Consider the following 20,914-nt stretch of genomic DNA (forward strand, 5'->3'; position numbering starts at 1 on the left):
AAAGTTTACCACCCCCACCATGTCCTAACTCAACTCCAAAGTTCAGTTGCCGGGAGAGGCTGTCGTGCTTTCCCGCATCTCTCTCCACAAAACCCGACACCCGCATGGGGTTCCTTCCCGGAAACCCAGGGGGGCGGTCTGGAGGAAGCGCACCCCATCACGTCACAGCCCGCCACCACTCCCGGCCGGGGGAGAGAGCCGGTAGGGACCGCCCTGCCCCTGCCGGGAACACTGATAGGCTAGGAGAGAAGCATCTTTTCTCCCGTCCCAAGAGGCTATGGGTGCTTAGGGCCAGCCCGAGACCCTAATGAGAATGAATCTAGGGACCCGGTTCTAAGCGGCAGGACTGAAAGAGGGGCGGGGAGATGTGTGGGCGTGGTCACTCGGAGGAGGGTGGGGCAGGGTTCTAAGGGGGCGGAACCCACTAAGGAACGGAGTTCCCAAGGGGGCGTGGTTTATGGGGAAGCGAGTTATATCTGAAGGGGGGCGTGGTTAGCGCAAAGACCCGTACTAACCGTACTAAGCGCGAACAAGGCGGCGAGCCCCGAGCCCCGGAGGTTATAGCTGGAGAAGAGGTGAGGCCTGACGGGGCAGGGCTTTAAGGGGCGGGGCCAGGTGATGGGGCTCGGTTCCCTCTGGGCGCGGCGGGTAAACGCTGGACTTGGCTGGGGCGGGGAGGGAGGGGCCGCGAGCCGCAGAGCCTCTGGCTTCCGCCCCGCCCCAGGTTCTTGGGAACTCCGCGGGTCCCGGCCTAGGTGAGTGAGGGACCCCAGACGGATTCAGGACCAAGAGTTCATTGAGGTAGGGAGTTCTCTCTTTCCCAGGTGCGGCCACCAGCTCCCGGGGAGGATCTGGGTGTCTGTCCACGCGCGTCCGCGAACGTAGACGGGGTCGCCTGATTGGCTCGCTATGCATTACGCGTGTCCGTGTACCTGGGCGTACTTGCACCTCTAAGCGTGTTTCCTGTGCAACAAGGAAAGCTTGCTTCCACTTTTGCCTGAGCGCTCTTTTTAAACCAGATCGTGCCCCTCCCTCACTTAAAACCCTTCCGGAGCTGCCTTTCCAGCCCACTGAGATGAAAATTCGGGATCACCAGTTTCTGCCTGGTCTCATCCCCGCCGACCTCCTTGCTCTCCACTTAGCTCCTGGCTCGCAGGAGCCAGCCACTTCGGCCTCCCTGATGATGTAAACTGTAAAAAGCCAGCTCCAGACCTTTACACTTGCTGTACCCCACAACCTAGACTGCTTTCTCCAAATCTTTGCATAATTGTCTTGCCTTTATTACATCTCCCTGTTTTATCACCTTCATTGTTTACCCTTAGACATTATCTTTTTCTTAGACATTATATTCTTCATTCACTGTGTGCTTGTGCTGTGTGTCTCGCCCACCAGCCAGGCCTTGGTCTCATTCATCACTGTTTCTCCAGGGTCTAGAACAGGGCCTGGCTCACAACCAGTCAGCGTTGGCTCACGTTTGAGTCCCCGTGTCCATCTGTGTCCATGTGTCTGTGTGCAGGTGGCACCCCATCGATAGAGCATAAATAATCCCCTCCCTCCTTCCCCCAAGCTGGCCTCTCACTCACCGCCCTCTCCTGACTCTGCCACCTTCCTCTCTCCCCTGCTCAGATGTCCAGAAATGATTGCAAAGGACGCAAAGCAGGAGGATGACTTAGTTGGGTCATGGGTGACCTGTGCCCATTCCGAGCTCCCTGCCTTCCCCCTGGAACTAACCAGAGCCTTGTCAGTGACCCACCTCCACAGCCACTCAGGGGCCCATAAGACAGAGGACGCTGGAGTTGGGGGACTCTTTAGACAAAGGCCAGACATGGCTCAGCTGACAAACAGGAAGTGCACGGGCATCTAGGAGACACACCTGGCGTTCAGGTATGTGGCGCCTGGAGCCAGCACTCTGCTCAGCTCCCCACCCCTGCAGCAACCTGGGGCCAGCCTGAAACTGCCTGCCCCTTTCAGGGCCTGGGCCAGCTGACTCAGGTTGTAGGAATCCTGGTGCGATTTCCCTACAGAACCCGCCAGGTCCAGAAGAGCTTGGGAGTGGAGGAGGCCAGCAGACACCTGCGTCCCTTGAATCCAGGGCAGATTTCCCCGCCAGACGCTTGAGACACCCAGGGCCTGAGAACTGCATGGTGATCAAGGGAGTCCTAAAGTGTCTGAGACCTAAATCTGACCATAATAATCACAACAAAATGTAGCAGCTCCATAACATAAAGATCTACAAGTGCCTACTCACTGTTTGCCAGCACCTACAAAAATGTGACCTTTGAATGCCCTTAAAAAATGGCTTTAGTTTGGAAGCCACATACGGGTTGGATTTGCGTCCCACCTAAGAATACTTGAGTGTGCCCATAGATTGCTAAGATGCTGTAGATTTTAGTCAATTAAATCCCACCCTTCCCCCTCCAGCCAGAAATTCCTTTCACCCCAAGAACTACCTGGCTTGCTTTCTCAAAATCCTCCAAATCTTTACTGACTGAGACCTTCCCATTGTCACCCACTGGAAAATCTTAACTCCACCACTCAGATCTTCCTAATCCCATCCCTGGTGCCATTTGTCTGCTTAGGTCTCTCTGACCTATCCTATACTCCCTCACCTACTAAGGGCAGGGATCCCAGTCTGCTTTGCTCACTACGAGGTCTTAGTGCCTAGAATGGTGCCTGGCACATAGTGGGAGCCCCATAAATATTGGTTTGAGTGGATTCAATAATTAAATTTCTCCGAAACATAGCAATACATCATCTGCATGCAAATTGCATTACATTGACAGAGGGAGGGTATAGCTCAGTGGTAGAGCACGGGCTTAGCATGCATGAGGTCCTGGATTCAATCCCCAGTACTCCATTAAAAATAAAAATAAAGGAGGGGATATAGCTCAAGTGGTAGAGCGCATGCCTAGCATGCACAAGATCCTGTGTTCAATCCCCAGTACCTCCTCTAAAAATAAATAAATAAATGAACCTAATTACTCTCCCCCCCCCAAAAATTGCATCCCACTGAAAGCAATGTGCAGGTCTTCAGCTTTTGCAAGAATCCCAGTGAATGTATAACTGTTTCTGTGAAATCACAGCCTATTCTAAATTAAAGTTACTCATAGCCTGATTTTAATCTGATATATATATATATATATATTCTGCCTATGAGTAATTTCTTTAATTTAAAAATATGTATCTGTGAAAAAATAAATAAAATAAAACAAATATTTGTATATATACACATACAAAGAGAGTTGCATTTTAAGGTTTGGTAGGGTGCCGGTTACTGTCTTCAAAACTACAAGGGGAGTTTAGGGGAGTTTGTAATTCTAAGTGAAGTAAGCCAGAAAGAGAAAGAAAAATAGCAAATACCATATCATGTCACTCATGTGGAATCTTAAAAAAAAAAAAAGACACAAATGAACTTATTTACAAAACAGAAACACTCGCAGACACAGAAAACAAACTCAGGGTTACCAGGGGGAAAGGTATTGGGAAAGGATAAACTGGGAGTTTGAGATTTGCAGATAGTAACTATTATATGTAAAATAGATAAACGTTGAGTTTCTACTGTAGCGCACAGGGAAATATACTCAATATCTTACAGTAATCTATAATGAAAAAGAATATGTAAATGAATATAGTTTTGTACATGTATGACTGAAACATTATGTTGTACACCAGTAATTGACACCACATTGTAAACTGACTAAACTTCAATAAATTTTTTAAAATAAAAATAAAAAATAACTGATATCGTACATTCAAAAACAAACAAAACAAAACAAACAAAAAACTATGAGGAACATGGTGGGGGCTGACCCAGCCACTCAGGAAGCAAGAGTAATTATTCCCATTTTTCAGATGAGGAAGACTGAGGCCCACTGGAAGCACAGAGCACAGCCCTTGCACCCTCTGCCCCCAAGTGCTCCATGCAGGTGCCACAGGATGGAGAGGACATTGCTGCCCAACCCTGGTACCACGGACCCCTGTCCCGCCAGGTACCGCTGCCCCCTGCAGGGCCTCAGGACCATCTGATGGGGAGTTTCTCCCACCTTTGACTTACTGGGGACTCCTGGGTCCCAGATAAGGGACTTACAGTCCAAGTCTATGGGAAGAGGGGGCTGGGGGGCTGGGGACTATCTTGAAGCTTCACATGTGTGGCATGTCACTTCTTATATTTAAGTTATCACTTCCTTTGGGATGCTGTTGAGGATGGGGACAGAGATTAAAAAGGGTCCTAATGACCCCTCAAACCACCCCGTGGCTCAGTCTCTCTCTCTGGATCCCAGGCACCTGTGACTACCAGGGCCCCATCTGCCTCTCAACCCAAGGCTCCTCACCCTCAAATCCAACTGATGTATCACCTTCAGGAGTCCCAGGACCCTGAGCATCCAATCAAATCGTGAGAAGCAGTGTAGCTTAGAGGTTAAAATCCCAACTTTAGTGCCAGACATCCTGGGTTCAAACCCTAGCCCTATGACTTACATTGGGTATGAACTAGGGCAAGGTATTTGAAGTCTCTGGACCTTGGTTTGCCCATCTGTAAAATGGGCATAATGAGCCCTACCTCTTAACCTTGGTAAAGGGTGAAGTGAGTTGATACGTTTTACACCTAAAACTGTGTCTGGCATATTATAAAGACTGTGGCCCTCAGCCCCTATTTTCACACCAGCCACCATTGCTGGCAGAAGATTGCTGGAGCCTTTTTATAAAGGCGGACTTCTAGGTCACAGTCTGTTTGGAAGGATCCAGCTAATAGCTTTTCTTGAAGCCACGTTTGCATCACAAGCCCAGTGCATGTCCTCAGGTTGGAAGTCTCATGAGTCAGTGTCAACTAGTGGCTGCAACAAACATTCTCAAGATGTTACTAGCCAAACTCGATCACCATTTAAGGGCTAGTTCATGTCACAGTCCAAGGTTGTTGAGGAGTGGGGATGGAAAGCTCCAAAGTGTGTCAGACCCAAGCCCTTTCCATCTTGTGGCTCCACCATCCTCCGGGGCTCTGGGGACATCGGTAGACCTATAGGGGATAGAGCCTGTAGGATTGTGCAGGAGGGTTTTACGAGCCAGGTCTGGACATCCCCCAGAGCACTTCTCATACCATAGCCAGATCTTGTCACAGGATGACCCTAACTGCAAGAGAGCCTGGGAGATGTAGTCCAGAGGCATGCCCATGAGGAAAGGGGAAATGGTTTGCCACAAAGCTGCTCAGTCTCTGGGTTGGCTTTTCTTGGGTGGGTGGGTGGTGATGGGGAGTCGCCATTAACTGCTGATACGGGCTCATGCTTCAAACCCCATGCCCCTACCTCCTACCCCCAGAAGGCTGAGGCCCTTCTCCAGCAAGATGGTGACTTCTTAGTTCGTGCATCTGGGTCCCGTGGGGGCCACCCCGTGATCTCCTGCCGCTGGCGGGGCTCAGCCCTACACTTCGAAGTGCTCCGTGTGGCCCTGCGTCCCCGGCCAGGCCGGCCCACAGCCCTCTTTCAGCTGGAGGATGAGCGTTTCCCAAGCCTACCTGCCCTGGTTCACAGCTACGTGACTGGCCAGCGTCCACTGTCCCAGCTCACGGGGGCTGTGGCCTCCAGGCCGGTGACACGACAAGGACATATTCGACGCAGTTTTAGTGAGGACACCCTTCCAGACAGCCCAGCTCGGACAGAGCTGCTCAGGTACTCAGTCATAGGCTCCCTATCTCCCGGACGACACCCAACACCCCAGGGTGTTCCCCTTAAGCATTATGCACTATTGACATCTGAGGCCAGATTACTCTTGGTTGTGAAGGGCTGTTCTGTGCATTGTAGGATGTTGAGCAGCATCCCTGGCCTCCACCCACTAGATGCCAGCAGCATCCTCTTTACCCCACCTCCCAGTTGTAACAACCAAAAAATGTCTCCTGATATTGTCAAGTGTTCCCTGGGGGGGATCACATACCCTGGTTGGGATCCACTGGTCCTGAGTGACTGGATGTAGGGTTTTCTGGGCATTGGTGGGGGCTGCTCTGCTTGGAGTAGGACTACACCCCCCTCTATCCCCCCAGGGCTAGGAAGTGGAGTGACAGTCAGCCCGCAGGTTTGGAGCAGGTGGGACGGACAGAAGACCACCCTGGACCAGGTAAGGGTCTATCAGGACAGCACATCGCTCAGATTGCTCTGCCATGCACTACCCAAGCGACCTTGGGCAGGTGACTTAACTTCTTTGAAAAAAGGGATGATGATGCTTCAATATTCTCATGGTGATTAAAAACACACAAGAACTTTGGAGGTGCTTAAAAATGTGGGTTTATGATTATACCAAGATCCTCTGTGCTGACCACGGTTGACTGCTCTAAAAATTCCTCTCACTTCCCCTCTTCACTCATCACACAGTCTTCCTTTCAGTTGCTGGAACTTTCCAAATTTGTTGCTGCCTCAGGGCCTTTGCACTTGCTCTTCTCACCATTGGAAAACCCATTCCCTAACTCATCTAATGTGAGTTCCTCAAAGCAGCTGACCTTGACCGTCTACATAAAGGAAGGGTCCCCTCATTCCCTGACTGCCTTGTCTGCCCTGCCCGACCTCCCCAATTCAACATGAGTCCTCATTGTGTGCCAGGCACTGTACTCAGCACTGAGATACATCAATGAACAAGAAAGGCAGATTCCTGCTTGAGTGGAGCCAACATCCTCCTGTTAGAGGAAGGACCATGAACAACAAAAATAAGTCAATTATGTGAGCTTAGGGGTAAAATTAAAAGCAGAACACAGTAAGGAGTGTGGGGATGGGATTGAGTATTACAATTTTAAGTAGTAGTTAGGAAAGGCTCCACAGAGAAAGATTTGAAGGAGGTGAGGGAGGGAACAATGTAGAAAAGTGGGACTGAGAGTGGCCCAGGTGGCAGGAACAGCCAGTGCAAAGGTCCTGGGGCCAGGACCAGAGTTTGAACTGTTCATTGAAGCAAAAGGAGATGAGTGTAGCAGCAGCAGTGGGAATGAGAGCGAAGTCAGAGAGAGATGAGGCTCAGATGGTGAGGGCTTTGGGCGCTAATGTGAGGACTTGTGGCTCTTATTCAGGGTGAACTGGGAATCATGGGAAGGTTTTAAACCCCTATAACAGGGTAAACTTAAATGCTTCATAAATACAGAGTCTCACCTCAAGTCTGGGTGCAGCTTTAAATTCCAATAACCTCAGAAGTGAATATGTCATGACCTTAACAAAAGTCATCATTCAAAAGTTTATGATAAATTCCATTTCTTTGATCCTTACATAGTTTTATGAATTTTGAATGATTTATTTTTTATTTTAATTGTGTATGGTCAATACTTCCCATCTTCCATCAGAGGAGCAAAAACAAAGAATTCAAATTTAAAATTTGAGGGTATAGCTCAGTGCTTAGAGTACATGCTTAGCATGCACAAGGTCCTGGTTCAATCCCCAGTACCTCCGTTAAAATAACCAACTAAACAAAGAAATTTAATTACCTCCCCCCACACACAAGAAAATAAATAATAAAATAAATAAAATGTACTATTCAGAATTCACATTACTCCACACATATCAGAGAAAGCTAATTTTTAAACTGTCGGTAAGTGCATAGCATTTATGTTGATGAAGTTATTCAAGTTCAAAGCCACACCAAGATGGGTTGGGATACCTGGTTCTTGGCTGAATGAGTGGATCAACCAGGAGGGTGGTTGCCCTTGAAGCACCCCCATCCTACCCAGCTGTCTTCTATGTGTACCTCTCTCACCTCCTCTTGTATGACCCCCCAGGAGCCTCCACCATGCCCACATCTGCCCTACCCCGGACCGGCAGTGACCCCGTGTTACTAAAGACCCCGGTTCCCGTGGGGTCCATTCCTGACAGCCTCAGGGCCTCCGATGGGCAGCTTCACGCCAAGGGACCAACCAAGCCACCTCGAACACCCTCACTGATGCTGCCTGATGCCTCTGGACGCCCCCCTACATACTGTGAGCTGGTGCCCCGAGTGCGCAAGGTCCAGGGAACAGCCCCTGGCCACAGCTGCCCAGAGCCAGAGGTGCCATGGTGGGAGGCTGAGGAGGAGGAGGAAGAGGAGGAGAACGGATGTTTCGCAAGACCACAGGCTGAGGTTTCTTTGAGCCCCCTTGACAAGCCCTCCTGCCTGCTGGGCCCCCAGAATCGGCCTCTGGAACCCGAGGTCCTGCGTACACTCCGAGGCCTGTTCCTGGAGCACCATTCGGAGAGTACCGCCCTCCACTTGCTATTGGTGGACTGCCAGGTGGGTTACTTACCGGGTTCTCTCCGCCAGTCACTGTCTGAAGCCAGGGCCAGGCCCAACTCCATCTCACACTCACATACTCACCCTGCTCACTTGCCTTCCCTACTCGTACCCCTGCCCCTCATGGCCAGGCGACAGGCCTCCTGGGAGTGACCAGGGCTCAGCGGCGCGCCATGGGGGTCGCCTCCGGCCTGGAGCTGCTCACGCTTCCCCACGGGCATCGTTTGAGGTTGGAACTGCTGGAGAGGTGAGCCAGCCACCTGGGATCCCCTGGGATCCCCAAACCTCCCACCACCACCACCACCACCACCACCGCCATTCACGCCCCCCATCCAGGGAGGAGGGGCATGAGCAATGCCACCCACTGTCCCGTCTCACCCCACCTTGCAAACCTCTCCACTGCCCCCAGACCCTTGCCCTCCGCCTCTACAGGCACGAGGCGCTGATGTTGGCGGGGGCGCTCGCTGTGCTGGGCTGCGCAGGGCCTCTGGAGGAACGCGCGGCTGCCCTAAAGGGCCTGGTGGAACTGGCCCTGGCGCTGCGGCCAGGGGCAGCGGGGGACCTGCCCGGACTGGCCGCGGTCATGGGCGCCTTGCTCCTGCCCCAGGTGCGTAGGAAGCCCGAGGACGAGGAGGAGCCCGAGTCTGAGTGATGGGGAAGAGTGGAGAGGAAGCGTTCTCAGGTCTGTTCCTTCCTCCAGGTGTCGCGACTGGAACGCACGTGGCGCCAGCTCCGAAGGAGCCACACCGAGGCTGCGCTGGCCTTCGAGCAGGAGCTGAAGCCGCTGATGCGGGCGCTGGATGAGGGAGCCGGTGAGTGGCATCTTTAGATGAGTGGTAACTCTCATCAGAACCCCAGTCCAGTCTTAGGCCCTGCCGGGGTCTTCGGTCCTCGCCCCTGCTTCTCCCCTAGGCTCCGCCCCTTGCCCTAGGCCGGGCCCCTGACTCGGATCCAGCTCTGTGCTAGGCTCTGGCCTCTGGGTCTCGGGCCAAACCCCTCCCCTTGCTTCTGTCCTGGGCTCCACCTTGGCTCTACGTTCAGCCAGATGTTTCGGTCCTAGGCCCCGCCCCTTAAGCAAGGCTCCGCCTTCCTCGCCCTAGTCCTCGCCCTCTGTACGGGACTGGGTCCTGGACTCAATCCCCAGGTCCCGCCCTCACTGTGTCCTGGGCTCCGCCCCTTCCCTAGGCCCCTCCCTTGCCCCCGTCCCGTCCTGGGCTGGGCTCAAGCCTCTATTTGACCCAAACCCCACCCGTTGCTTCTGTCCTAGTGTGCTCTCGGCCCAATGTTTGTCGCACCGTCTTCTCCCTAGGACCCGCCCTCTGCCCTAAGCCCAGCCCAGACCCTTCCCCCAACAGGACCGTGCGACCCGGGCGAGGTGACGCTGCCGCACGTGGCACCCGCGGTGCGCGTGCTGGAGGGCGAGGAACTCCCGGGGCCCTTGGATGAGAGCTGCGAGCGGCTGCTGCGCACCCTGCACGGGGCGCGTCAGATGGCCCAGGACGCGCCCAGATTTCGCGAGACAGCGGCCCGGCGCCTGCGAGGTGAGCGCCGTCTCTGCACCTGGCTGCCAGAGGATGCCGACTTTAGAAACACCCCGTGTGCTCTAACCGGGTGCCCCCAAACCTCTCCAGGCTAGGGACTAGAGCCTCCCATCATGCCTCCCAGAGACCCTCCTAAACTGGGAGGCCCCATCCCGGGGGGTTCTCACCCCATCCCGGGGGTTCTCACCACAAGGACCCTGCAATCTGCGGTGCCGACAGTAAGAGTACCCTCCGCCCCAAAAGTGCGATCCAGCCCCCCAGAGCCACGCCCACAGGGCCCCACTCGCACTCTCCCACCTCTGGGAAGGCTCTGCCCCCAGAGGACCTCAATTAATGACCAGCTCCCTCCAAAATGACTCGGTCCTTCAACCTGGTAGAACAGAGCCCCCACTGGGGTCGGAGCCACACCTCCCTCCTTGGTCCTGGGGCAGCCCAGCCTCCAGAGGCCCCCACCTGGGTCATTCCTGCCTTTGTCTGTGACCTTGGCACTCCTCTCCTTCCAACGTGGCCCCACCTCCCTGCCAACTTGCCACGCAGGGCAGCCCAGACCCCAAATTACACACACACACAGACACACCCGTGGCTCCATCTACAGGCACGACCCCTAAAGTGGGGCCCCCAGATCTTCACCTGGAACAGACTGCCCCATGCACCCCAGGAGAGCCCGCTTTCACGGAGCCCCTCAGCCACCTGCACCCGGACCCCTACTCCTACAGAGACCCTGGGGCCCCCTCCTTGCTAACCCTGCCCAGTTATCCAGAGAACCTGGGGCAGAGTCCCTCCTGGCTCGGGCAGGGTCAAAGTCCCTAAGGGGCAAGGCACGTGCCTGGGCCCCGCCCCTAGCCTACCTGGCCCCTCCTCCAGGATTCCGGCCCAACCCGGATCTGAGAGAGGCCCTGACAACCAGTTTTTTGCGGAGGCTTCTCTGGGGGAGCCGAGGGGCTGAGGCACCGCGAGCCACACGTCTGGAGAAGTTCCAGCGCATCCTCAGTGTCCTGTCGCAGCGCCTGGAGCCTGACCATTGAAAGCACAGACCCCCTTCTTCACGCTAGGATACCCAGGCTTCTGGGGATCCCCAACAGGGACCAAGGAAGCCACCCCAGATTCCTCACAAGGCCAGATGCAGTGGGGACATACATCCTGCCTCACAAAAGGGAGGGGACCTGGTTTGCAAGAACCTACCATGCCCTAAAAATGCACATGGATCCTTGGGGACAGAAGCCTCCTCCCCAACGCTAGAAGACCCCTGACGTCTAGAGATTCTGGACCCCCTCTCCCAGCCCCTACGCCTGCATCCCCCCACCACCACCAAATGGTGAAATGTGGCTTTTAATGTTAAAGAGAACTTGAAGATCTATAAGAGACTGGAGTTCAAATACATTTTAAAAGCTGTGTGACTTCCAGCAGATTGCTTGACCTCTCTGTGCCTGCCTTCAACATAAAAAGTGAGACTGTACTTTCCAGGGGTTGTCATGGGGATGAAAGCTCCATGCTTGAATGAGATCATGGGTGGAGCATGCCTGGCACACAGTAGGTATTCAAAAGGTGCTTCCTGTTCCCGGTAAGCTGTGATGAACACCAAAGGGATGTCATCGGGCACCCTCCTCCCTTTTGGCATCAGAGAAGAGGTAGGGTTGGTACAAGGTGTACCCAAGTTCACCTCCCCTTCCTCTCCTGTGTGACCCAGAAGGAGGGTGGTGTTTGATCATCCAGTCCCAATATCCGGATCTCCCATTAAGGCTCAGACAGCAGGAGCTTTCCATAATTTTTTTATATAAAACAAAATGGCCCCAGCCAAGAGGCAGGAAGAAAAGATTTGAAACACGAGTATGTACATCGATGGTGGAAGGCACAGCGGGGTCCATCCGGGGTGAGGAGTGGGGGTGGGGGGCAGCAGGTTACACAGGTCTCAGCCGAAGCCACGGGGGCAGAAATAAAGTGCGTAGGTCCTGGGGCCCCCCACGGCCCAGAAGCAGCAGCCAACAGCCCTCCTCTTCCCGCCTCTGGCAGGGTTCAGTTGAGCGTGACACGGAGGTAGGAGGTGGGCACGTAACCTTCATCTCCCTGTTTCCGCCTGACCCGGGTCCAGCCATCACCTTTGTCCTCTTCCATGAGACTAAGGTCTTCGCCCTCCGCCATGGAGATGGTACCCTCACTGGACCCTGTGACATGGGGTGGTGGTGGGCTCAGGTCTGCTTTAGGTGAATCTAGCAATAAAGACGGCCCCCCAAGCCACTGATGTGCCACGTGGGCTGTCCTTACCTTCAAAGTGGTAGATGGCCACACAGTGACCTATGGGGGATGCAGGTTCCTCCTCAAAATCCTCATCGAACTCTGTGTAGATGGGAGCATCCTGACCCTCCTCTGAGGGGGGTTCTTCAGAGCTGGTTGGAGAGGGCAAAACAGGTGAGGACAGCCCTCCTCCGTCCCGAACCCAGAGTGGACTCAGACTCGCCTCCCTGCTCACCTCTCCTTGTTACGCTGTGATCCGCTGTTGCTGTTGCTGCTGCTGCTGTCTGGGGGGGCGCTGGCTGGGGGGTCTGGAGGCCGAGCATGCCGGCCCAGAGTGTCCCCCCGGTTGCTTAGGACCCGGCTCTCAGCTTCCGCCAGCCAAGTCTGAGAGGAGGGGACCACACGGTCAGTTCCAGGGCAGGGCTCCAGGGTCAGCCCGCTCTGGGCCCGGAAGGTTTCCTGAGATCACCCATGCACACCCAAGGCTGTGATGAGAAACAGCTGGAGTCCCCCCACAACACCTCCCTGTCCCCCCTACCCCCCTCCCGGGAAGTGATTCAGCCAGGCCCGCTGGCCCCCACCCCTCCCCAGGGTCTTCCCTGACCTCATACTTCTGCACTTCCAACTTCAGTCGTTCAATGTTGTTCAGGGTTTCTGTGATCCGGGGTTCCAAGCTGGCTGGGTCCCCCATCTGGGGTGTCTTCTCATACACATCCTTCATTTTCTTCAGGGCTTCCCTAGGACAAAGCAGACAAGGGAGAAAGAATCCCATGTGATTTAACAAGCCAAAAACCATGGGCTTGGCTCCCAGGAGCTCAGCCAGGGCTTTCTAGCCTGGCTTCCAATCCCACTGTGGGCCATTTCTGAGTTGTGTGAGTTTGAGTTAAGTTACTGAAACTTTGTCTCAGGATGCTTGTCTTAAAAAATGAGAATATATCTGTATATCTCGTAGGAGCTGTTATAAAGATTAGAACAGTGCCCTTAGTTATTCAGATGTATATTGAGTGACTACTGTGTGCCAAGAACCCATTCTAGGCATTAGAGACACCGTCCTAACAGGTCAATCATGATCCTACCTCTGCTCAAAAGTTCTTAGGAAAACAGGAATCCTAATGATGCAAGAAAGATGTTTGGAATAGTGCCTGGCACACAATAACCTTCTATAGATGCTAGGTGTTATTGCCACTCGTCCCTAGGCCGGATCTTCTCCGTGTCTACATAGACAGATAGGAACAACTACAAGCACAGACCTTTGGAGTACGTCAAACCTGGGTTCAGTTTCTTTCCAGTCCTAACACCTCATGCATAGTACAGATGAGAAAACAGAGGTCTGGAAACAGCTAGAATTCAAAGCCAGCCTGTCTCAACTCTAGAGCACTCATCCATAACTCACACCCCATGAAAACTCAGGAACTCTAGAGTTCTAAATAGAACTTTACATCCATAAAAGCTGTTTTGTACAAGAGGTTCTGTGAAAATGGCACAATATAATTTGGCTGCCTGTCTGCAAGTGGCAACCGTCATTCTTATTATGTAAGAGGACTGGGAAGAGAATCTTGTTGCTTGGAAAGAGTGAGTAAAAGATTTTCTTTTTTTTAATCTGGCAGGGTTTTTTTTTATTGTTAGTGTTTTGAGTTATTAAATGAATAACCATATGCTTTTTTTTTCCCCCTTTGAGCTGATTAACATACTGAATCAGACTGGTAGATTTTTAGATATTGAACCATCTTTGCATGACAGCGATAACCTCCGACTTATCATGGTTTTTTTGGTTTGTTTGTTTTGGTCTTTTATTCTTATTTTTTTCTTATGGTAAAATATACCTAATATAAAATTTCCCATTTGAGCTATTTTTAAGTGTACAGTTCCGTGGCATTAAACTAATTTGTGTTGTGCAATCACTAGTACCCACGTGATATATTATTTTTTAATACACCATTGGACTTGCTTGGCTAGGATTTTGCATCTAAGATCATAAGTAAAGGAAAGTAAACCCATCATTTGATTTTCTTGAAGTCTTGCTAGCTCAATTTTGGAATCAAGATTCCATCTGCCTCCTAAACAGGCTAGCAGCTCTCACTCTTTTTCTGTTTGCTGGAATGACTCGTGTAAGATGGGACATAACTATTTCTCCTAAGTGGGGTAGGAATCACCTATAAACCCATTAGGGCCTAGGGCTTACTGGGGAGATCTTCGAGGACCATTTCAACATAATTCATTTGTAATTTTTGGTTTGTTCCTGACCTGCCCACCACCTCACCTTACCTCTGGTCAACTTCCTTCTGTAGTTCACGGTTCCGTTCTTCCAGCTGCTGCTGAAGCCGCTTTCTCTGCTGCTCTGGGGGCAAGTGGCTGAAATCCTCAGTCACCACTGTCTGCAAGGTGGAAGAGGACTGAGTCTGGGATCACAGAGTCTGAGCTTCCAGGCTCTAAGACACTCCTAAGACACTCCAAGTCCACCTTCCTTCCCACCCAAGGTTCTTGGGGGGCAAGGCCATGCACAGAGCAAAGCAGGTCCAGGTGTGGCAATGGGAGGAGGGGGCCCAGCCAGCGGCAGGAAGCGAGCCCAGGGTCCCGCCTCCCGGCGGCTGGGCGGGCTGGGGCCGCCCCCTCCTCCCCCCCAGAGGCCTCACTTACCCCACGGCTGCCTCGAAGGCTGCGGAAGGATGCTAGCCGGGGTTTGACCGACTTACTGATCTCACTCAGTATGGCCAAGGGGTCGAGGCCGGAGCGGGGGGACGGGGGTCCATTAGGTAATGTTGATGGCAGGGGGCCCCCCAGGGGGGAGAGGGGTGGGGGGCGCGGCTACCGGCGGGGGCCAGGAAGGGCACAGGTCAGGAAGGGGGGGAAGATGTAGTGAACAAGGACGGATGAACGGACGGATGGTGGACGCAATAAAGAAAAAAGGACAAAAAAACCAAATGGAGAAAAGACAAAAAAAAAAAAAAGTAAGAAAACCACAACTCAAGATGCACAATCACACACAGAAAATACATGCAAAGAGCAACACAAAAATCTGGGTGGTGGCAGGAGGGCATTAGATTGTGAGCCAGAAGTCCAGACCCGTCCCTCCCCACGGATCTCCCACGTCCCTTGCATCCTATACCTGGTACTTAGAACAGGGGGCTTGGGGGCGCAGGGAGGCCCATGTTTCTGCTCCCCCCTGGCTTTCTGGACTCACAGTCTAGAAGGTGGAGGGAGAGGCATGCAGGAGTCAAGGTCTCAGACAAATATGGGGCCATCAAGGTCAAGGACAAGCTCAGAGAAGAGTCAAAGGCATGAAATACCAGAAGGGTCACAGCTGGGGTTTAAGCTGGGGGATTTCATCTATAAACTGAAAAGAGGTATCAAAGTATATGTCACGAGGGATCAAAAGTATAAAACAGGAGTCAAAGGTATAAACGAAGTGGGGAGGAGAGTAGTTCAAAGGTATAAGCCAGGGGTGTTCAGGTATGTGCCTGACGTTGAAAGCCAAAAATCCCAGGAAAAAACAGCCTGAGGTTGGGGGGCCCAGAGACCCATCGGAGGATTGGAGAGACTCAGGGCAGGCCCTGGGACTGGTGCCCCAAGCCCTCACCCAGCCCTGAATCCCACAGGCAGGCCTTCGCCCAGCATCCTGAGAAGCAGCAGACAGACGCCACAGGCCCCCCTCCTCGCCACCCGCCCCTCAGCCTCGGGGGACTCCCAGGCCAATCGCCCGGCCGCCTTCCTTCCCTCCAGCCCGGGCCAGCAGCCAAGAGGAAAATTCCTGCCCGGGACTCAGCGTTCCGGCAGCTGGGGCTGACTCAGTGGGGGCCCCTGCTGTCCCCTCTCACATTTATCCCCTCCACCCCAAGGGCCCCGGCCCCCACCTTGTTCTTCTTGCCGAAGGGCCAGCGCTTAGCACGGCTGCGGCCCGGGCCTCGGAGCTCGGGCCGTCCATCTGAGGGGGTGCCCAGGCTGCTATCTGAGGGCGCTCGGTTCATGGGCTGGCTGAAGTCTTCAAATTCCACGTCGCCCGGGCGGGCAAAGCCAGATTTGTGCAGTTCAATGAGGACCTGGGAGTCCTGTGGGAGTGGGTGGGAGAGGGCAGTCAGGGGCAAGACTGGGTGTCCAGCCTTCCAGCTCCTCCTCCTTCTGCCCACCAAGCGGTCCACTTGCCCGGGACCAGGCACCTACGTTCTTGGCATCCACAGCGTCTGCAGCTACCTTCATGCCCTCCAAACACTTGGCAATGATGGGCACCACCTGCAGCTCAGCCTCTGACAGGAGCCCGTACCCAGCCCCCAGGTGGGTGGCCCGGCGCTCATCCATGTCCTGAAGCTTCTATAGGGACAGGGGTGGGGGAGTTCTCAGGGGTGCTGATGGAGGTGCGGTGGCAGAGTGATTCACTCCACAAGCATGATGGAGATCCACTCTGGCCCCCAGCCCCAGCCCCAAGCCCAGGCTAGCAGGGAAAACAGAGATTTCTGGGTCAATGTCACACAGGGCCATTTCAGGGGGGACTTTGAGGACCTCCCCTTTTAGCCCAGGGAGGCTTCTTAAAGGAGGTGAAAATGGAGTCAGGGATTGGAATAAAAAGCAGACCCCACACAGATACTGCCAGTCCCAGGCTTGGGACAGAAACAGAAGAGGGGAAATTCAAGACCTTTGAAGAGGGGTTGTTAGAGCTGAGGTCTGGAAGAGAGGACAGGAGTTTCAAAAGAAAAGAAAGACCCCTCTGGCAAAAAGGACAGCTTGAGTAAAAGTAGAGCTCGCCACGACTATTTGTTTCTAATTTCCTTTCAATTCAGAGATGAGGGCATTATAGCTGGGGTTTTTAACAAATGTGTAGGAGTTTGTTGATTGTGTGTCGTCAGGCTGGAGGTTTGAAGCACTCACATCAAATATCTGGGGCATCTGGGAGAAGTAGAAGTGAGCCTGGTCTCGGTTGAACCGCTGCAGCTGGGCCGCGTACTCGTTTTTGCTTTCTTCCGCCATGTGACTCCGAAGGTGGGCTTGCTGCTTGGCCTGAGGGGTATGGAGGCGGGGTCACCGCCAGGTCTTGGCCCCGCCCAACCCTGACCCCTAAGCCTGTCTCAGACCCCACCAGCACCTTCTCCACGTCAGCCTTGGTGGCGTTGATATCCTGGTCCAGCCGCTCGGCGGTCTGGGCTGCCTTCTCGGCCTCCCGGCAGTCCCGCTCAAATTTCCGCTTACTCTGTGTTGGGGACAGAATCAGCATGAAAGAGCCGCCAGCCAAGGTTTCAGGGACGGGACATCACCCAGCAAGCGAGGGTGGGGGCAACAGGCAGGCTGGAAACCCACAGAGGAGGAGGGGTCTGGGCCAGACAAAGAGGGTATCTCAGTGGATCAGCAACCCTCAGCCCGCTCCTCAGGACCAGAGCCACCCTTCTCCACACCCACAAACTCACATTCTCCAGCTGTTTGAAGCCACTTTCCAGCTGCTGCTGGGCCCGACGGCCTTCTTGGAAGTGCTGTGGAAAGAGGACAGATAAGGTTCACCCCAGTTGCAGGGGCCCTTGGGAAGTCCCAGGGAGGGGATCACCCACCATCTTTCTCTCCTGCTTCATCTCCTGTGAGTACTTGGCCAGCTCGAGACACACACGGACACTAAGGTTCTCAGCCACCAGCTCCCGCTGACCAGCAAAATCATTCACCTCCTGGAGAATCTGCACGAAGGACTGTTGTTGGCTGAACCTTTGGGGTGGGGGGAGTGGAGGAGGCACGGGCTGAGGGTCAGGGTCCCTAGAGCCAGATGCCCCAGGACCCACCTCCATTTGAGAAAGGGTAAGCCCCAAGACATTGACCCCAGAAGCAATGATATATTCTGGTCCGCACTCCTGATTCCCAACCTTTGAGTGAGACACAGAACTCAGAATTTTGGGGGTTTTAAAAAGCGAATAAGATGCTTATACCATCTTTTATGCATCACCCTAGTGGTGTCAGTGGCAGCATTTTGTAACCAAACACTCTTAAGTATTTTTGCAGTGGGAAGTATTGACATTCACGCTCAGTAGGATAAAAAAGCAAGACTGTAACTGTAATTCATTAACATCAAGTCAGTTCGGGCCTCCAAACAAGTTACCAGAAAAACTTAATTTCTAGAGCTTTTTGAATGCTGGAACCGGGGACCTAGAATAAAGTGAAATGGGCTTGGCATTGTTTTAACACATCATCTTATGCTTCACATGAGCCCCTACAAGGCCGTCATCATCATCATCATCATTCCTGATTCACAGGTGAGGAAAACAGAGGCACAAAAACTCCGTCACTTGCCCAGAGTCACTCATTGAGTAACTGCTGGAGCCTCTCCCATTTAATAGGGGAGGAAAATGGAGGCAGAGAGCTTGAGTAAACTGGATAAAGCAGTCCGGCTAGAAAGTAGTGGATTTAAAGCTCCAGCCCAAGTAATACGGTTCCTGCATCCAAGCTCAGACTTCTAGGTGGACTTGAGGTGAGAGGTGGGGGACCGGTTTGGGTTTGGGTGGTCCAGCTTGAGGGAGAGGAAGTGGGTCCAACACCCTCTACCCTCCCAAATCTAGCCCTGCAGCCCCTTCATTCTTACTTGGATTCAGGGTCATCTTTGGTAGGTCTCTTGGGCAGATATTTTTTCACCAGGCTCCTACGGAGAGAGGCAGGAAGGCTGAGCCCCCAGCCCTCCAACCGCTCCCCCTAACCCAAGGGCGCGTCCACCCTAGGGTCTCACCGCAACTGCTTTGCATAAGCCTGCTCCACCTCTGTCCGCTCTTTCACGAACTTCACGTATCTGTCCAACAGGTCCAGTCCCCATTGCGTGTGCCGCTCAAGCACCTCAAACTGATCCTAGCGGGGGATTGAGAGGACTGGGGTCAAGATCCTGGGACCCCACAGCCCGCCGACCAGGCGCAGGGGAGCCTCAAGGCTCCGAGCTCCAAGAAGGAGTGGCTTCCCGGCCCCGCCCCGGAGCGGCGCGGGGGGAGGCAGGAAACCGGCGGGAACCCCCTCCCCTTCCCGGGAAGGACCAGGGAACAGGGGCGGGGCCCCAGCCGGACTACAGGGTCCCCTCTCCCGACGGCCAAGAGGGGTGTGGAATGGGGCAAGGCCACACCCCCTGCCTCGGCTCCCCTAATCCCCCCCAGATTCCGGAAAATCCGGCCGGCCCGGCGTGAGTCAGGGCCAGAGGGGCAGGGTTCCCCGAAGCTTGGGGAGCCCCAGAATGGCCAGAGGGCAGGCACCAGGTTCCCCTGGTCGCCATGCTTCCCTGGATCCCCTGAGGGGGCATTCAGATCCGCTCATTGACTCCACTGCACCTCCAAAAGAAATCCCAGAGTTGGGGTGGGGGGCGATCTAGTTACCCCGGGGCACCCAGGAACCCAGGAGTGTCACCGCCCCCCCAGAAAGAGGAGGAATTAGAGGTCCCGGTTTGGATAGGTGAATTCCTGGGGCTTCCACAGCAGAGGTTAAAGGCGGCCTGGTGGCGGCCCCTCCCAGGGCCTGGGGCGGATGGCGGGAGGGGGCTGAGGCAGAGCCCCGCAGCCCCCTCCCCCCTACAGCGTCCCCAAGCCCCTAATTGTTGATTAGAGGCGACGAAAGGGAGGTCAGGACTTCCAGGTCCCACGTGGGTTTGAAAGTAGCCAGAGGGTCCCCTCCCCCGCCCCAGCCGGACAGGCGGACGGCGGGCAGGGACCCAGGGGCCGTAAGATAAGCCGCCGGCCCAGCCAGGGTGCTCAAAATAGGTGACCTCTCCCGGCCGCCCCGGCCTGATTCCAGGGCTTCTTCTGCCCTCCTCACTCTGAACCCCTTACCTCAGTTTCCCTACTCCACTCCTGCAAGGTCGCCCTCCGCTCCCAGGCGTCCCGAAACGCCCTGGGAAACTCCGAATGGGGGCGGAGAGCGGGGATTCCGGGGATCGGTGGAAGAGAAAGAGAAGAGCCCCCGCTGGGGTACTGCAGGGGCAAAGTGGGGGTCTAGACTCCAGGAAGAGAAAAAGTTGGAGCCAGGCCAATCGGACTCACCCACAGTTCGGTGCCCCAATCCATGCTGCTCCCGCCGATGCAGACGTCGCCGCACCCGGTCCCCGCCGCCCGCCGCCCTCCGAGGGGAGACTCAGCCCAGGGCGGTGAGCCGGGCCCCGCCCCGCTCAGGCCCCGCCCACTCCAGACTCAGTCACGCCCCATAGACTCTGCCACGCCCCCGCCCGCGCGGAGTCACTGCACAGCCCCCTGAAGGTGGGGCCCCCAAAGAGGCGGGGCTCAACGGACGCCCCACCCCCTCTTAAAGAAACGTCGCCACCCGACGCCGCTGGACAGACTCCTTAAAGGACCCCCACCCATTTTCCAAATCCCCTGAGACCCTCTTGTCCTACCCACTCCTGCTCCGCCCCGGACTGTTTTTCCTTTCCTCTTTCCTATCAACTATTCCTTAAAGTGCCAAGACAATAAAATCCCAACTCAAGAGGTCCTTCCCCCACCCCGTCGCAGGGAGAACCTGAGGTCACCCGGCTCTTGCGGGCCGGCCCTGCTCCAGACGTCTACGCTCGTCCCACTAATGGTCTGGTCCCTCCGGCCACAGGGCGGATGGGAGGACTTCGATCCTGCCCAGGACGCGCCTCCGCCAAGGCTGGGTCCATTAGTGCCCCCACCGCATCCTGCTTCCCTCCCTAAAGTCTGCGCTGGGAAACTGAGGACAGGCCGTCCTTGGGGCGCCGGGCCCAGGCCTTTCCCCGGCTGAACGAACGTCCAGTTCGTTCTTGCACCTGCCCATTTTCCAGTTACATCCATTAAGGCCAAATCAGGTTTAATTGTCTGCACCGACCCTGGGATTCCGACTCCGACCCCACCGACCCCCGCCCCTCCTCCCACACTCGAGCCCTGGGGTTTTGGAAGTCTGTCACCTCCCTCATAAAAGTCTGTTCACACCTTGTTAATCCCTTTGAGGCACTGGGATGAAAGGGG

The 20,914-nt window shown here is 54.5% G+C and overlaps 2 protein-coding genes across 5 annotated transcripts; one reads left to right on the top strand and one right to left on the bottom strand.

The window, feature by feature from the left end:
* Window positions 1–650: 650 nt before the first annotated feature.
* Window positions 651–11,374, top strand: SH2D3A (SH2 domain containing 3A). 2 transcript variants are annotated; one of them, XR_012063207.1, is made up of 10 exons: window positions 651–801; window positions 3,853–3,989; window positions 5,311–5,660; window positions 6,029–6,102; window positions 7,739–8,226; window positions 8,358–8,473; window positions 8,659–8,833; window positions 8,927–9,038; window positions 9,536–9,767; window positions 10,632–10,770. XR_012063207.1 is itself a non-coding variant. In XM_072947835.1 (10 exons), the coding sequence occupies exons 2-10, from the start codon at window positions 3,921–3,923 to the stop codon at window positions 10,790–10,792; spliced, it is 1,731 nt and encodes a 576-aa protein (XP_072803936.1). In that variant the 5' UTR covers window positions 651–801; window positions 3,853–3,920; the 3' UTR covers window positions 10,793–11,374. The 2 variants fall into 2 exon arrangements, 1 of the variants encoding a protein (XP_072803936.1); XM_072947835.1 differs by having other exon boundaries at window positions 9,582–9,767; window positions 10,632–11,374.
* Window positions 11,375–11,519: 145 nt separating this feature from the next.
* Window positions 11,520–20,103, bottom strand: TRIP10 (thyroid hormone receptor interactor 10). Of its 3 annotated transcripts, XM_006206346.4 has the most exons (15): window positions 19,976–20,103; window positions 18,688–18,803; window positions 18,547–18,603; window positions 17,531–17,678; window positions 17,393–17,455; window positions 17,074–17,178; window positions 16,860–16,988; window positions 16,158–16,304; window positions 15,851–16,045; window positions 14,637–14,804; window positions 14,265–14,374; window positions 12,604–12,736; window positions 12,235–12,383; window positions 12,030–12,151; window positions 11,520–11,929 (listed from the first exon to the last, which is right to left on the bottom strand). In XM_006206346.4, the coding sequence occupies exons 1-15, from the start codon at window positions 19,997–19,999 to the stop codon at window positions 11,781–11,783; spliced, it is 1,815 nt and encodes a 604-aa protein (XP_006206408.1). In that variant the 5' UTR covers window positions 20,000–20,103; the 3' UTR covers window positions 11,520–11,780. The 3 variants fall into 3 exon arrangements, with proteins under 3 accessions (XP_006206408.1, XP_006206409.1, XP_072803935.1); XM_006206347.4 differs by lacking the exon at window positions 14,637–14,804; XM_072947834.1 differs by lacking the exon at window positions 14,637–14,804 and having other exon boundaries at window positions 14,265–14,392.
* Window positions 20,104–20,914: the final 811 nt, after the last annotated feature.

The sequence above is a fragment of the Vicugna pacos genome, chromosome 22 (genome assembly GCF_048564905.1).
Source record: "Vicugna pacos chromosome 22, VicPac4, whole genome shotgun sequence".
Taxonomy (NCBI): domain Eukaryota; kingdom Metazoa; phylum Chordata; class Mammalia; order Artiodactyla; family Camelidae; genus Vicugna; species Vicugna pacos.